The 18,508-nt window shown below is 40.9% G+C and overlaps 1 protein-coding gene across 6 annotated transcripts in view; it reads left to right on the forward strand.

Moving 5' to 3' along the window:
* The window catches only part of ARHGEF3 (Rho guanine nucleotide exchange factor 3), a 492,515-nt gene that overhangs the window by 280,838 nt on the left and 193,169 nt on the right, over positions 1 to 18,508 (forward strand). For 2 of the 6 annotated variants that reach the window (XM_073592253.1, XM_073592257.1), the window contains 2 exons: positions 1,045 to 1,113; positions 17,009 to 17,131. In XM_073592253.1, the coding sequence (XP_073448354.1) occupies positions 1,045 to 1,113; positions 17,009 to 17,131 (192 nt within the window). The remainder of the gene's footprint in view (positions 1 to 1,044; positions 1,114 to 17,008; positions 17,132 to 18,508) is intronic. The other 4 variants (XM_073592255.1, XM_073592258.1, XM_073592259.1 and 1 more) reach the window with 2 other exon arrangements.

Below are 18,508 nucleotides of genomic sequence, written 5' to 3' on the forward strand. Positions count from 1 at the left end.
GGATACAACACTGTATACAGTTTATACAGCATTTTTAATGGGCATATGTTAGTGAAGGAAATAGTTCACCTAGACCAGCTTGGTCACATAAATTTTTTTAAAGTGACAGGCAGGTGGAGTTCAGCTTCAAGTTCAAAAGTTGGGAAATATGCAAAAAACAGATACAGTGCATGCTTTAAAGCCCTATAGGTTTAAAAATAAGTGATAACATTTTCATAAATCATTTTTTAAAATCAGGTCACATTGCATATCTGCTTCCTATTTTTAAAAGATGCTGCTTAGGAAAAGGGATTGCTGCAGAGGCACAAATTGATAATGCTGGGAGGAGATTGGGCTGCAGGGGACTTAATAGGTAGGACACAGAGGGGTTGATTTACTAAAGCTGGAGAGTGCAAAATCTGGTGCAGCTCTGCAAAGAAAACAATCAATTTCCAATTTTTTTGTAAAAGCTTAATTAAACAAGCTGCAGTTAGAAGCTGATTGGATACCATGCACAGCTGCACCAGCGTTTGCATTCTCCAGTCTTAGTAAATCAACTCCATAGAGTTATTGGTGTTGATTTACTAAAGGCAAATAGAGTGTGTACTCTGCAAAGTGCAGTTTCCCTCTGCAAGTGCAGTTGCTCCAGAACTTAGTAAATGAGGTAAGACTTCACTTTGCAAAGAGTACCCAATCATGTGCAAAAAAAATTAAAAAAACATTATTTTTGCTTGCTCATGATTGGATGGTGGAAGTCAGCAGCGCATCTGCTCATTTACTAAGCTCTGGAGCAACTGCTCTTGCAGAGTCCACATTCTTTTTGCCTTTAGCAAGAAGAAACAGGAACAATGCTGGAGGCAATTTACACACTAATTTTAGTAGCTTAATTATTAATGTGGAACGTAGCTGTTAGTATGATAAGAATGATACATTCTCCCAATTCATCTGAATTCTAGGGTGATGTTTGCAACTGATTCACCTGTCGATCCAGCTTTGGTCCTTTGAACAGATTACCCATCTTTTGTGGGGCAATTTGTAAACTTATTTTCTGTGTTTGTTTTGCAGAGGAAAAGGAAGCAGAGTTCCCAGGACCAGGATGATGCCATCAGCGTGTGCAGCCTTGATAGGAACAACGTGAGTAAAGTAATATTAAATCTGGTCTCAAAGAAAATTGATAGCAGTAATATGATGTTACTTGAAAGTAGTTGTGATTTTGTAGATACAGTTATACAAAATTATTGCCAAAAATGTTTTATTGCAAAAATACACAGGTACAGAATAATTCATACAGACTTATTGAATTACTGATGTGGGGGTTATTTACTAAAGGAAAATCCACTTTGCACTGCAAGTGCACTTGGAAGTAAAGTCGCTGTAGATCCGAGGGGGACATGCAAGGAAAATAAAAAACAGCATTTTAGTTTGCACATAATTGGATGATAAGATCAGCAGAGCTTCCCCTCATTTCAGATCTACCCCTTATATTTAGAGCGACTGCACTTCCAAGTGCACTTGCAGTGCAAAGTGGCTTTTCCTTTAGTAAATAACCCCCAGTGCATCTTAAAGCGGGAGTCCCGCGAAATTTTTTTTTTCTAGATGTCAGCACCTGCAAATACTGCAGCTGCTGACTTTTAAAATAAGGTCACTCACCTGTCCCGGGGTCCAGCGATGTCGGCACCAGAGACCGAACCGTCCCTCGTTCCTCGGGTGCTGCCGCCGCCATTCTCAGTGAGGGAATCAGGAAGTGAAGAGTTGCGGCTTCACTTCCCGATTCCCTACTGCGCATGCGCGAGTCGCGCTGCACTTTCTCAATGGTCCCCGCTATCTCCTGGGACCTGTGTCTTTCCCAGGAGACAGCGGGGGAGTGCGGGAGGGGGCATGACTCCCGCGGAAGTCTATTCCCGGAAGTGGGTGCAGATACCTGTCTTAGACAGGTATCTGCACCCCCCTCCCCCCTGAAAGGTGCCAACTATGACACCGGAAGGGGGGAGGAATCTGATGAGCGGAAGTTCCACTTTTCGGTGGAACTCTGCTTTAAGGCAAAACCATTGTCACCAAGGATTAAAGTGATGGAAAATACCAAATTTTAGAGTTGTCCCCAGAGCAAGGGGTAAGGCGAAGTCTTTGGATGGGGAAACCTGTTCCAGGGATAACTGTCTAAAAGTTCACTTCATCTAACTTCCTGCTGCATCTCTGGGGCAGCAAGCGGTGCTTCCTGTTCCTGTCCAGTTTTCCCCACTGGTTATCAGATTACTAGTTATCATTGGGGCAGCTCTGATAAAAGGAAACAAAATCCTATACCTCTACCAAGATGGCTGCCTCCACACAGAAACATTGTGCAGAACAAGGCAAATTAGTAAAGGATCAGCTACAGGGAGACCTTATGTAATACAGGTGACTAGTCCTTTGCCCTTTTTTTGGGCATAGTTTCCACAGTGTAGGTCCTCTTTCAGGCAACGCAGCTTTTAGTAATTCAGTAAGTATGTATGGATTCTTCTTTAACTATGCCTATTTTTTCTGGGTTTGGTTGCCCTGTTTGGCATACATACAAGGCATGGCCATTAGAAAAAAATTTAGATGGGAAATGTTGTTTTAGATATTGCAGTGTAACACGGTCCCAGCAAGGGGGACCTATAATGATTGCATATTCTTGGTAAATGCTTGTTACTCAAAGCAAAACCATTGGTTTAGATAATATGAGTTTCCAAGTATTTTTGTCCTGGCTAGAGTTATCATTTCCACATTGTTATACCCTTCAACTACATAAACATATGGACACCAGAGGATACAAGCTAGACAAAAGACACCTATAAAAATTCTAGAGGTTTTCAGGTTGAACATTGGGCTTTGTCCATCTGCACATACCTGCAGCAGCCTCCTAAACCTTCCTGTCACAGCTAAATGCCATGCAAAGCACCTACATTTCCGTGTAGTATTAGACCTTGCCTTTTAAGTCCCTCCCCTAAAATGTTTCTATAGGCCCATCATTATAAATTCCTGACCCCAAAATTATCTACTGTGTTCTGCAATAATGTTAGAGGCCTAAGAATAAAAGCACAGCACAAACAAGTGCTGAATGTAGGATGTAGCGCTTCAATGGAGCGAATATAGGAGACACGGGTAAGAATAATGGCTCTTCTTTGGCATGTAACTGCTTTTTAAATGCTTTTTGGATTATAGTACTGTTATAATAGTTCTGCACGGAGACTGGACAAGCTACAACAAACAACTTGCAGTGGGTAGGGCCCAGTTCTATATAAAGGAACTTTATAAAGCTAATATATTATTAGTGTGCACTTACTGTATTTTATAATGCTTAGTGAGCAGTGTAAATTACAGGCATACCCCACTTTTAAGTACGCAATGGTGTTTATTTACTAAAGCTGGAAAGTGCAAAATCAGGCTCACTTCTGCATAGAAACCAACGAGCTTCCAGGTTTTATTACCAAAGCTTAATTGAACAAGCTGGGGTTAGAAGCTCATTGGTTTCTATGCAGAAGTGAGCCTGATTTTGCACTTTCCAGCTATAGTAAATAAACACCATTGCGTACTTAAAAGTGGGGTATGCCTGTATACTTATTTTTTAATGCAAATTGCTACTGAACAACATTTTTTTTTTCATACAATATAGTTTGCACCATACCAGTATATAGTATGTAAATCAGTGGGTCATGTGCATTTTTTTAACTCAGTTGCAATCTTGTTTTTTCAGTATCTGTTTATTAGTATTTTTCTTCATCACAGATACATTATAAAACAAATCAAACATGGAAAACAAAAAATAAACATATTTCCAGAATTCATACAACAAAACATATTACATTCCAAACACATTAATATGTATGAAAAAAAAAAAACACACAACCCCCCCCCCCCAGCCCCAATTTCCCCTCTTCTCTCCCTACTCCCCCCCCCCCTCATTCCCAATCCCCCTCCGTCCATAAGATCCCCTCACCATTCCTTCTTTCTTAAGTTCTCATACCTTAATTATTCTATAACTGGTAAATGATCTATTTACCCCCCTATGCTTCCATCTAGTCCTTAAATAAATGATGTCAATCCTGGTAAGAACAGCCAGGGTCCCCACATTTCACCAAATTTATTTGTTAAACCCCTATTCTTATATACCTGCCATTCTTTTAACAATACACAATTGACCTGTATCTGCCACTCCTCATATGTTGGGCTTCTAGAGGCTATCCATTTAATTGCTATTCATTTTCTTGCAATAAATAGTATCCTATTAACGATTAATCTAGTTGCCTGAGTATATACTTCTTTTTCTAAGTATCCTAACAAGCATATTTTTGGATCTATCTGTATCTGGGTTTGGTACACCTGGTTAATCGTATCTATCACAGTCTGCCAATATCTAAACAATTTAGGGCAATTCCAAAGCATATGCATTAAGTCAGCAGATACTCCTGAACATCTCAGACATTCTGATGTTTCCCATCTACCCCATTGATATAATTTAGCTGGTATCCTGAACGCTCTATATTTTATGTATACTTGGGTTAAGCATTGCTGTGAAGATATTAATATAGTTTGTATGAATATCAATATACCCTGCCATGTTTCATCTGTCATTTTTCCTAGATCTTTTCCCCATCATTTTCTAGCTCAGCAGCTGTTTGTTTCTCTTGTCTGCTCAGTTAGGCAACCATAAAGAGTGGAGATCAAACCCTTCTTAAACTGTTTCTTTGCTAGGGTATCCAACAGTGGCATATTTTGTATCTTAACTTTTTTATCTTTAAACTGACTCTGTAGCGCAATTGTAAATACTGAAAAAAAAGTATGAGAAGGCAGTATGTATGTTTTCTGTAAATCTTGAAATGTTTTTAATAAATTGTCGGTATAAAGCTGTGCAATATATTTTATCCCCTTTTCTCTCCATACTCCAAATCCTTTTGATTTGTCTAGTTCCTTATAATTTTTATTACCCCACAAGGGGGAATATACTGATATGTAATTATATTGCAAAATACGTTTCATTTCCTGCCAGACCTTATGTATAGGTCCAAGAGTTGGGCCTTGCCCATCAACCAGGCTACCTGATTCTATTTGAGCTATCAAATGGTATTGTGAAGATCTACTCAGAATTCTTGATTGAATAGGGTCTAATCTATTACTTCCCATCCTGCAACCTGTTGTAATTGTGCTGCTAAAAAAATACATTCTAGTATTTGGAACAGCAAGGCCACCCTTATCTTTGGGAAGTTGTAATGTATTAAGTTTATTTCTAGCGTTTTGCCCCTTCCATAGCAAGGTTCGAAACAGGGAGTCTATTTTTTAAACCATTTAAGTGGTATCCAGATTGGTGAATTGCGTAAGACACAAAGTAACTGTGGGGCCCACACCATTTTTATTAAATTTGCTCGTCCTACAACTGACAACGTTAGTTTGGACCATACTTTACTCTTCATCTTAAACTTATCTAATATGGGGGCTAGGTAATAATTAATATATTCCTTTAAATTTGACGAGACCCTTATCCCTAAATATTTAAAGGATGTAACAACCTGTATTTTATGCTCTATTTGTGGTAAAGCTACTCTTAACTCATCAACGGGGAATAGTACTGATTTTTCCCAATTTATAACAAACCCCAGAAATCTACCAACATTTTCAATCAACTTTATCACATATGTTAGGGATTGATTTGTGTCTCCCAAAAATAATAACGCATCATCTGCGTATAATGAAATTTTTAACTCCATTGCAATCGTAATTGAAAAGAGTTTAATCAGGATATGCAGGAAGCTAAGGCAATTACAGTATTCCACAATTCAAAATATACAGTGATGACAAAGAATATACGCTTTCTATATACAGTACATGACTTACAATCAAAAGAACAATTTTTGCATAAAAAGGGCAGAAATATAAATGGTTCACATATTGAGACAGAGGATGAAAGCCGGAATGCACAGTAGTGGCTAGCCACTCAATTTGTTTAACCACTTAAGGACCAAGCCTCTTTCTGAGATTTGTTGTTTACAAGTTAAAAACATTTTTTTTGCTAGAAAATTACTTAGAACCCCAAACATTATACTTTTTTTTTCTAACACCCTAGAGAATAAATTGGCGGTCGTTGCAATACTTTCTGTCACACCGTATTTGTGCAGCAGTCTTACAAGCACACTTTTTTTGGAAAAAATACACTTTTCTGAATTAAAAAATAAGACAACAGTAGAGTTTTATTTATATTGTGAAAGATAATGTTACGCAGAGTAAATTGATACCCAACATGTCACGCTTCAAAATTGCGCCCGCTCGTGGAATGGCGACAAACTTTTACCCTTAAAAATCTCCATAGGCAACATTTAAAAAATTCTACAGGTGCATGTTTTAAGTGACAGAGGAGGTCTAGGGCTAGAATTATTGCTCTCGCTCTACCGATCGCGGCGATACCTCACATGTGTGGTTTGAACACTGTTTTCATATGAGGGCGCTACTCACGTATGCGTTCGCTTCTGCACGTGAGCTCGTCGGGACGGGGCGCGTTTAAAACATTTTTTTTCTTATTTATTTTACCTTTTATTTTTTTTTTTTTTACACTGTTTTCAAAAAATAAATAAAAAATTGTGTCACTTTTATTCCTATTACAAGAGATGTAAACATCCCTTGTAATAGAAAAAGAAACATGGCAGGACCCCTTAAATATGAGATCTGGGGTCAAAAAGACCTCAGATCTCATATTTAGACAAAAATGCAATTAAAAAAAAAAAAAATGTCATTTAAAAAAATTAAGAAAAAAACGTTTTGACGTCGCTTCGCCCTGCAATGATATGGAGACGAGTGGGGGCCATCTTCCCCTCACTCGTCTCCATGTCAGGCCACAGGAAGGACCCGATCGCCTCCGCCGATGCTGACGGCTCCGGTGAGTGGCAGAGGGGACCGGAGCGCGGCGGGAGAGGGGGGGCCCGCCGCCGATAAAAGTGGTCTTGCAGCGAATCCACCGCAGAGACCACTTTTAACTTAAACCGGACTGCTCACTGAAGAATAGACATGTGCGCCGTCAATAAACTTGTTTAGTTTTGTTCCGTTTCGTATTAGGCATTCATTTGTATTTCATAATTCGTGTCCGAAATTCAATTTGGATTCATACGAAATACAAATTTTCCTTAGGTTTGTTAACTTTTCGTAACAATTACGAACGTTCGTTATGATGAATTTAAAAAGCAAAAAATACCTTTCTCAATATGGCAGTCGTTGACTCATTATGCTCATTATAAGGGGCTCCCACCATCCCTGTGCTGTGCTGACTTCCTCCTGGGGCTGTACCCCTGCTGTGCTCATTATGAGGCGCTCCCACCATCCCTGTGCTGTGCCCATTATGAGGGGCTCCCACCATCCCTGTGCTGTGCCCATTATGAGGAGCTCCCACCATCCCTGTGCTGTGCTCATTATGAGGGGCTCCCACCATCCCTGTGCTGTGCTGACTTCCTCCTGGGGCTGTACCCCTGCTGTGCTCATTTTGAGGGGCTCCCACCATCCCTGTTCTGTGCTCATTATGAGGGGCTCCCACCATCCCTGTGCTGTGCTGACTTGCTCCTGGGACTGTACCTCTGCTGTGCTCATTATGAGGGGCTTCCACCATCCCTGTGCTGACTTCCTGGGTTTGTACCCCTGCTGTGCTCATTATGAGGGGCTCCCACCATCCCTGTGCTGTGCTCATTATGAGGGGCTCCCACCATCCCTGTGCTGTGCTGACTTGCTCCTGGGGCTGTACCCCTGCTGTGCTCATTATGAGGGGCTCCCACCATCCCTGTGCTGACTTCCTGGGTTTGTACCCCTGCTGTGCTCATTATGAGGGGCTCCCACCATCCCTGTGCTGTGCTGACTTCCTGGGTTTTTAACTTGAACCTAACGAATAATCGTAATTATTATGACAATAATAAAACGATATTAACGAACATTCTTATTTTGTCCGATTCTGAATCTCCCATCGACTACCAGTACCAGTCTCCCACTCCCATATTAAAAAAGGTCATTTTCCCAACCCTCACTCAACAGAAGAAGAAAACCTCTGATTGGTCAACAAAACACCAGTCACGTTTCTGTTGTAACGGAATTTGGATCCGAAATTCATCAACGAAATTTCGAATTTCGTATACAATTCGGAAGCATAGAAATTCGTATTTGGGATGCTTCCGAATGTACGAATTTTTGGAAATTCGTACGAATTTTCGATACTTACGAAACGAACCACACATGTCTACTGAAGAAGAGGATACCGGGGTTATGGCAGCTAGCTGCTGCCATAACAATGATATCCTCCTTCAAATTTAGGACGTATATTGTCGTGAGCTGGTCCTGAAGTGGTTAATAGGTAAATTGGAAGACTTTAGGAAGGGTCAACAAACTAAATGACTGGAAGTTCTTAGTATCCATAAACAGAATCCACAAGCTTCAAATTATATCAAATTGAATTTGTTTATTATGGAGAGAGTCTTCTGTAATGTTTGGCTGTAAAATAGTTGGAATTAAAGCATCACATAAAGCTGAGCTATAAAGAATTTTCCTGTCCAGTAGAAATCTCAATTTAGCAGCTCTGCTGTAGTATACTGTTCCTTGTAGTCTACTGCCTACAGATTCTTTCCTTCAATGTATCATAGGTTTAGTATATCCTTATATCTGCAGTCAAATAAACGGACACAGTTAAACATATAGCTGCCTAAAATATAAATTGTGCAACTATTGGCGTTTCTTTGATGGCTTCAAAAACATCTCCATCAAGCACTAACACTGCTGTGTTCACTTTGAATAATCAGTCATGTGCAGATTATAAGTGAAAATATGGGTGAAATTACTGCGCTAACCCAAAAGTAAATAAAAAGCAGCTAACACAAAAATGGACAAAATTTTAAACGAGATGTGAGACAGTGTTGCGCTAAAGGGCAACAATAAAACATATAACATATATAAGTGCAATATGTCATACAGTGCATATGAACCATACAATAGTGATAAATATAAAGTGCTAAGTGCAAATGTGCAAATTCCAATGGCCGAAACCAATAGGAAATAAAAGTCACTGGATGATAAGGTGAGTTCAGATAGAGGTAAAATGATGACCAAATATATGGAAGAAAGAACTCTGAAATGGAGTGTATTCAGAAGTAAAGGCAAATGCAATAACCACAACAGGAAAGAGAACACCAGGGATGTACGTCCTCCACCCGGGGTAGGGTGTAAACACTCTTACCGGACATTATGGACTCACATGCCAGCGGCAGTGGGTCAATCACGCTAAGAAAACCAGGACATGGAACTCCAATGTTGGACCCTGGAACTCACACGGAAGAAGGCAGAACTGGAACTCAGATGAAGGTCACTTGGGGTACAGGCAGTGAATGCAAACACTCACATCCAGAAAGATATGGGGATCATAAAAAGAAAAATGCCTCCATATGGTGTAGATCAAAACGGATGGGATGAGAGTGTTTGCATTCACTGCCTGCACCCCGAGTGACCTTCGTCTGAGTTCCAGTTCTGCCTTCTTCCATGTGAATTCCAGGGTCCAACATCGGAGTTCCATGTCCTGGTTTTCTTAGCATGATTGACGCACTGCTGCTGGCATGCGAGTCCACAATGTTCGGTAAGAGTGTTTACCCCTCACCCCGGGTGGAGGACGTACCATCCCTGGTGTTCTTTTTGGTGTTGTGGCTATTCTATTTGCTTTTACTTCTGAATACACTCCATTTCAGAGTTCTTTCCTCAAGTGCGAACTGTTTCCATATATTTTGTCATCATTTTACCTCTATCTGAACTCACCTTATCATCCAGTGACTTCTATTTCCTATTGATTTCGGCTATTGGAATTTGCACTTTACATTTATTACTATTGTATGATTCATATGCACTCTATGACATATTGTACTTGTTATATGTTTTATTGTTGCCCTTTAGCGCTACAATGTGTATTGTATGTGCAGATTATAAGCTGGGTGGACACTCTTGATGGGAGCACTGGGCATTGGGTATGTCAGACTGATAGAGGCCTGAACCACTGTGATCTGTGATGAGCAGAGGTCCAACTCTCTAGCATGCTGCTAACACAAGGTATATAACTCTTGCTGCAGCAGTAGTTAAGTTAAAAATGAAAAAGGAGCCTACAATTTTACATTACATACTGTAGAATCTTCATATTAGCTTTAAAGCCTCCTTAAAAATCCATGTTACACATACTAACGACTTGTATTTTGCTTTCCTCTAACCGACAAATCTCAGGATGTTTTTCAATCTCGGCTCACAAATGATTATTTTTACAAACTTCGGGGATGTCACGAGTACAAAACTATATCATTTGTGTCATCCTGATTTTGTATATTTCAGGCACACGTTGAGAGGGAGAAAGCTCAGAGGTTTCAAAGATGATCTGGAAACATCATTAGCTAGATGTTTTTACAGCCAATCAATGCTTTGAAATATGACATTATGACAGATGTTGTAGCTTTATGTTAGGAGACAATGGACAGTTGGCTGAGATGACCGGAGGTTGCATACATGGGGTAGACATTGTGTCTCATCCATACAATTCAAACAATTTACAGAGGAAATCTTGGGGGTTGATTTACTAAAGGTAAATAGACTTTGCACTTTGTAAGGGAAGCTGAACTTTGCAAGGGAACTTTCTGCAGAGCTTAGTGAAGGTAGAGAGGTTTCACTTTGCAAAGATTACCCAGTCATGTGCAAGGGAAATACAGTATTTTTGGTTGCACATGATTGGAAGATGGTAATTTAGCTAAATTCACCTCACTCACTAAGACCCCATACACACTATTAGATTTTCTGCAGATTTTTGTTTTCCGATTTACCAAAACCATGTAGTGCAAGGGCCTGCCTGATTGCATACAAACTGCAGCTCTTAAGATTTGACCTCATATTATATGGTTTTGGTAAATCTGAAGACAAAAATCTGCAGAAAATCTAATAGTGTGTATGGAGGCTTAAGTTCTAGGGAAAATCCCCTTACAGTGTAAACAATCTAGTTGCCTTTAGTAAATCAACCCCTTTGCATGTAATTTTGTGTAGCCAGAATTGTCCACCTACACTATATTATCAAAAGTATTGGGACGTCTGCCTTTACACACACATGAACTTTAACGGCATCCCAGTCTTAGTCCATAGGGTTCTATATTGAGCCTTTGCAACTTTAACAGCTTCATCTCTTCTAGGAAGGCTGTCCACAAGGTTTAGGAGTGTGTCTATGGGAATGTTTGACCATTCTTCCAGAAGCGCAGTTGTGAGGTCAGGCACTGATGATCCGTGTACTGCTGCTTTTTCACTCTCACCTTGCTAAGCCGCTAATACAGCCAAGAACAGAGGTCGTGTCATCACTTATACAAAAAGAGAAGGAAGATATATATATTTTTTTTAAATACAGTATCTCACAAAAGTGAGTACACCCCTCACATTTTTGTAAATATTTTATTAGATCTTTTCATGTGACAACACTGAAGAAATGACACTTTGCTACAATGTAAAGTAGTGAGTGTACAGCTTGTATAACAGTGTAAATTTGCTGTCCCCACAAAATATCTCAACACACAGCTATTAATATCTAAACCGCTGACAACAAAAGTGTGTACACCCCTAAGTGAAAATGTCCAAATTGGGCCCAAAGTGTCAATATTTTGTGTGGCCACCATTATTATCCAGCACTGCTTTAACCCTCTTGGGCATGGAGTTCACCAGAGCTTCACAGGTTGCCACTGGAGTCCTCTTCCACTCCTCCATGATGACATCATGGAGCTGGTGGATGTTAGAGACCTTGCGCTCCTCCACTTTCATTTGAGGATGCCCCACAGATGCTCAATAGGGTTTAGGTCTGGAGACCTGCTTGGCCAGTCCATCACCTTTACCCTCAGCTTCTTTAGCAAGGCAGTGGTCGTCTTGGAGGTGTGTTTGGGGTTGTTATCATGTTGGAATATTGCCCTGCGGCCCAGTCTCCAAAGGGAGGGGACCAAGCTCTTCTTCAGTATGTCACAGTACATGTTGGCATTCATGGTTCCCTCAATGAACTGTAGCTCCCCAGTGCCGGCACCACTCATGCAGCCCCAGACCATGACACTCCCACCACCATGCTTGACTGTAGGCAAGATACACTTGTCTTTGTACTCCTCACCTTGTTGCCGCCACACACTTGACACCATCTGAACCAAATAAGTTTATCTTGGTCTCCTCAGACCACAGGACATGGTTCCAGTAATTCATGGCCTTAGTCTGCTTGTCTTCAGTAAACTGTTTGCAGGCTTTCTTGTGCATCATCTTTAGAACAGGCTTCCTTCTGGGATGACAGCCATGCAGACCAATTTGATACAGTGTGCAGAGTATTGTCTGAGCACTGACAGGCTGACCCCCCCCACCCCTTCAACCTCTGCAGCAATACTGGCAGCACTCATACATCTATTTCCCAAAGGCAACCTCTAGATATGACGCTGAGCATGTGCACTCAACTTCTTTGGTCGACCATGGCAAGGCCTGTTCTGAGTGGAACCTGTCCTGTTAAACCGCTGTGCTGCAGCTCAGTTTCAGGGTCTTGGCAATCTTCTTATAACCTAGGCCATCTTTATGTAGAGCAACAATTCTTTTTTTCAGATCCTTGGAGAGTTCTTTGCCATGAGGTGCCATGTTGAACTTCCAGTGACCAGTATGAGAGCATGAGAGCGATAACACCAAATTTAACCAAATTTAACACACCTACACCCCTGCTCACACCTGTGACCTTGTAACACTAACAAGTCACATGACACCAGGGAGGGAAAATGGCTAATTGGGCACAATTTGGACATTTTTACTTAGGGGTGTACTCACTTTTGTTGCCAGCGGTTTAGACATTACTGGCTGTGTGTTGAGTTATTTTGAGGGGACAGCAAATTTACACTGTTATACAAGCTGTACACTCACGACTTTACATTGTAGCAAAGTGTAATTCTGTCAAAAATGTGAGTGGTGTGCTCCCTTTTGTGAGGTACTGTATATGCAGTATATACACAAATGTTTTGTCTTTCATCTCTATTTTAAACCAAATGGGTTATTTTACAAGGTAAGGTTTCACATATACTTTAATTCAATGGTATGTCAGAAAAATAATATTGGACTTTATTTGAGATTATTGACAACACATGCAGATAGTACATACTGTATATTACAAGATCTCAGCTAGTGCTACATGTACCTATAGCCTTCACTTCTGAAAGTTCAGTAAAATATGCTTAAAACATTTTTTTTTTATATTATTATTTTTAAAACAGATAATGTTTTTTCTTTCAGAAAAGCCTAGTCTCTTAGACATATGAATATACATTTGATACTGGTGGTAAATTCAGAAAATTATAGAAGTGCTTTATAGAAAATGATAAGGCCCAAGGGATATTTAGCAAACATCTATGGAGTATATAATGTACTAAAACTGATAAACATTGATGTATATAATTTGATCGCTGTCAAAGAATTATTCATGCATGCACGGAATGTCTTATCTGTAAATTTGTCATTGTAAATATCTTTAAACCATTATTTCATGTTGAAAAAAATTTGTACATGGGAAAAAATTGATTGTAAATGCAAACTGTCACTAGACAACTGGATAGTCCAAAGCTCCGGTACCTTTTCTTAAAAAAAAAAACAGAACATTTTGCCCTACATAGTGTTCAGTAAATTTAAATGGCAAATCATCCACCTTAGGCTAGTACCTTTATTGTTTCACTTGTTCTTGATATACTGCAATCATTTGGAGATAAAATTTTGGACTAAAGAAGTGTAATGCCAGTTGGTAAAGTTGTTACTGTAGCCAATTTTTGGGGATAAAGTGGGGAAAGTTTCCATTTCTTTCTTAGTGTTTTATCTATGCCTTGACCCTTTTGGAAAACATTTTCCCTCACTCCTGTGCTTGTGACACCTGCACAAGAAAAGGAGTGCGCATGTGTCACTGTGACAGGAAGTTAGGAGAGATCTGCCAGTAGATGTACAGATGGCATAAAAAATAATTTTAGCTAGAGCTGGTATGTAAAGCTGATAGAGCAGGGGGGTGATAGAAATCCCTGTCAGTTTATTTTTTTCTGCACCCCTATATAGAGATGTCCCTTCACTTCCTGTCTCAGGGATGCATCAGCAAGTGATAGGAACAAAATGAGGAAAGCTTCTCTTTTACACATGCCCAGACTGCCCCAAATTCCATCAGACTGTCCCTGTGGACAGTCCCACAGGACTGTCTGTAGTCGGAACTTGGGTCCTGGAGCCAAATGCTGGAGAGCTTGATCCAGCACCCAGCTTCATCTCTGTGCAGACTGTGTGCAATAAAGTGCTCCCCTGCCCGACAGAGTCTGCATAGACCTAGCAGCAAGAAGAGGAAGGAGAGGGCAGCAGCCCAGGACATAGACCTCCGTGCAAAGTAAGTGTAAATGTTTACCCCACCTGTTCACTATTGTTCCTTCCCACTTCCCACTGGGCACTATTGTTCTTCCCCACCTTCCTACTGGGTACTCTTGTTCTCTCCCACTCCCCGCTGGGACTGTTGTCCCTCTCACCCTGGCTGGGTATTCATGTTCCTCCCCAACCCCGTTGGGTGCCAATTTTCTGTCCTGCCATCTACTGGACACTCTTGTTCTCCCCTATCCTTCACTAGAGAAAGAAAAGTTCCCCTTAGGGTTTGGACTTTAACGGCACTCAGATAAATGTAACGCATTAATGGAGTAGAAAAAGTATTTGTATATTTTATTAGAAATACAAAGATTAAAACATATGTAATGGAGTATACATAACAGCCACTACTGATGATGCAATAGTTACAAATAGATGGTATATAGAGAGAGTCCTTCACCCAACGCATTTTGGAGTCTACTAGAGATACTCCTTCCTCAGGGTTAAAAAGGATATGATAGCTAATTGCAGCAATCAGGTGCTTATAGCACACTCCATTGGATTAAAAACAGGAAGCACAATGTGGCCCCGGGAAACCGATATCGCCCTAAAGGACCCAGCATAAGTTGTTAAATTGAAAGGTACACAATGGTCATCCAAGTGAGAATCAGGAGCCCAAACAAGGAGGGCTTCCTACAGTACGTGTGGGACAAAAAGGACCCACTGAGGCCCATGGATGGAGTCCTGGGTAAATGCTCAAAGGGGAAATGGGAAAGATATAGTCCTTCTGGTTGAAATTTGGGGGAGGCACTTAAAGATGGTGGTGTTTGGCGTGTGTCTCTTTCTGGTCTCCTGTGAACAGGTTGCAAACCTCTCTGTGGGCACTATAGTCTAAACTTACTTCCCATTGGACTCTTTTGTTCCTTCCACTGGGCACTATTGCTTGCAGCCAACCTACAAAGCCCAACCCCAACCCCCCACCCTCTGCTAAGCACCAATCCCTCCCACCCCACCCTCGAGGCATCAGTGTTGCCCCCTCACCCCCTACTGAGCACCAGTCCCCCCAACACTGATACAAATGCATCTTTTTTTCCCTTCCATTGACCAACAATGCCAGGGAATTCTTCCTCCCATGGACACAAATATCTGGCATTTTTTAGTTGTGTATACAGTATGTAGGCTCAGGCTATATTTAAGCTACACCCAATATTCAGCTCAATTTAGCCACACTAAATTGCACCCCTTGTCTTATTTTAGTACTAGCCCTTTCCTACTTCAAATAAAACTAAAAAACAATACATACATATATATTTTTTAAGGTTAAACCTGTCATTAAACAAATATGGTGGGTCTGATTGGTGACCTCCTAAAGACTAAAAATTACTTTGTGGCACTGACTCAGAACAAAGGCAAGGATCAGGAAATCAGATAAAAGTCATAAGATCTTCTCTGCATACTTGGTCTTTGTCAATCAGTGAAAATATTGAGGAAACAGTTGAGCATGACAGCCAGGCATCTAGTATTTTAAGGCGGTCAGATGCTCCATACTTTACTTTATTTTTCACATTCTTGAAATTTGGCTTCCTAGACAGACAAGTTTTCTATAGAAAATATGATTCATTTGAAGACACCGGATCCGGATCTTGCCTGTCGTAACTCTTCCTCCCAGATGTATCTCACCTTTACAACATAACTCTGGTTCTATAGCCAGCAGTGCCTGGACTTTATGCAGTTCTAGAGTTTATCCTGCTTGTGTTGTGCACAAAACTTCAGACGAGCCTGCCCTGTCTGCAAGTTTGAAAGCACAATACGGGTTATCGTTGGACTTTTGGAACGATTATGGACACAAATGTTGTGACGTTTTAACTAATGGTGAGAAATGTCACTTTGTAAATGGTTACAAAACACAGTGATCTTAATCAAATAGTTTTTCTGCATTCTTTTGCCTGTGGTCATGTCACCTGGAATATGACACAACAGCCTTATGCCCCGGAGAGCTGAGTGACATTGAGTACAATACATTCACACCTATAGGGTTTCTTTGTCATGCAGGAGACAAGAGCTCTATGAATATCTACAGATGCAAGTGAGACCCGTGGGATGTAGCTGATATGTTTGCCTGTCCCCTTTTTAAGTTTTTTACTTATCCTTCAAGTCTGTTTTATCAGTTAAAGTCTATTTTTTTTGTTTTGGGTAGAGAGGGAAGGATAATGACCTTTGTCCGGAATTTATTGCCATCTGTTTTCCCATAAGGCAGATCTGAGCATACTATTCCACCTCATACTCAGAATGTGAGAAAGCCAATGTTCACATCCACCTTGAACTAAAATCTAGAACCAGTGGGTAGACCTATAGTGATGGAAGCGGTGACAAAGAGCTGATTGCTGTGCATTCATAAAAATTCACTATTGTAACAACCATAATGGTAGCTGCAGGTACCAAGAGTAAGTGTTGACCGTACACACAAGAAAAGTATTATTATTGCTATTATTATTATTCACAGTGAGAAGTTGTATTACTTAAAGCCCAACTCCATGAAAATTTTTTAAAAAATCCACCTTTGCAATGAGCCTACATTTGCACTGCACTGGGTTAATTGCTCATCATGTCTAGGGGCAGAAGGTTAAGGAGAGAATACTTACCTTACACCTCGCTCCAGCAGGCTCCCACCAGTGCTGCAACTGCCCCCAACTGTGTACACGATGATGCCAAGGCTCAGCCCATAGATCGGAGCTTCAAGCGAAGGAGGAGTGCGCCAGAGCCCTTTGGAGTCGGGTATAAGGTTAGTAATACAGAATGTTCTGAAATTCCCTAGACATAGCAGGCAGCTAACCCTTGCAGTGTTGGGGGGAGGGGGCTTTAAATTATTTTCATATAATAAATGTTTGGGAGGGTCAATGAACAGTCTGAAACTTAATGATGGGGTCAATCAGCTGAAGAGTTTGGGGGCTCCTGCTTTAAAGAGGTATGATCATGTGCAAAGTGCAGCAACCCTCAGATTTCGAGCAGTCAAGCCAATGAAAGATGATTGCTGATTGGTTATTTTGGGTTAGCATACTTTGTTTTTTGCCCAGTTGTCTTCACCTTACTAAATTAGTTTATATGAAAAATAAATTATGGAGTTCACTTTGTTTATATAACATTAACATTATCAGTTTTTCATGTAGTAGCTCAGGCATGGCAGGAACTGGGCAAGATTCGAACAGTGTATGGGAAGTCTGAATGTACCAAGTTGATCGATCAACTTGGGTACAACAATGGCCTGGAAGGAGGGATTCCCTCATCAACACTGTCTGTGTTGATGGGGAAATTAAGCTAATTTCTTTAGGTTGCAGGAAAAAAAATTCCTCTGTGTATGGAAGGCCTTAGTAGCTAGCAGTAGGATTGATTTCCAACCAGGACACTATATGCATGGATTTTGCATGTTTCCCATGTGTGGGTTTGCTTCCGCACTCCAAAGACATGCTGGTAGGTTATTTTGCCTCAAATGAGTGAACTCACCCCCTAAGAGCGTTGAGTCTCCAAGGAGAAAAGTGCTATAGAAATAAAATATATATAGAGTATATAATCAGTACTACCAAAGTTCTTCCTAAATTGAGATGAAGTTGTGTCCACTCTTGACACTAAATTATGTCCTCTGTCACTGAACTGGCAAATGTATAACTTTAGTGGATAGTCAAAGCTCCATGTACAGCCTGGGCCTAGGATGAGGGAGGCTCCAAAGGGACCCAAGTACCAGTTTGAAGACTAATAAAGAGAACGCACGATACCTACTCTTTTAGACTGTTACCATAGACTCTTTCTAGGCCAAGTCAGTCTTACTTTTAGTGATTTGAGTTACCCGATGCAGCTGTTTAACCGCTTGCCGAGCAGCCGCCACAGTTATACTGCGGAAGAATGGCACAGGCAGGCAAACCGCCGTCATGTTACGTCGCTCCTCAAGGCGGCCCCTAGAGGCGCGCCGCCGGAGGCCATGCGAGTGCCCAGCGGTCTCGATCACCGCCAGGGTCCGCGATCGGTCGTAACACAGCGAGAACCAGGATCTCTCAGTGTAAAGACAGAGATCCCGGTTCTCTGAGGGGAGAAGTGACAGATCATCTGTTCATACAGAGTATGAACAGCGATCTGTCATCTCCCCTAGTCAGTTAGAACACACACT

This window comes from Aquarana catesbeiana, linkage group LG07 (assembly GCF_042186555.1).
Source record: "Aquarana catesbeiana isolate 2022-GZ linkage group LG07, ASM4218655v1, whole genome shotgun sequence".
NCBI classification, from domain to species: Eukaryota; Metazoa; Chordata; class Amphibia; order Anura; family Ranidae; genus Aquarana; species Aquarana catesbeiana.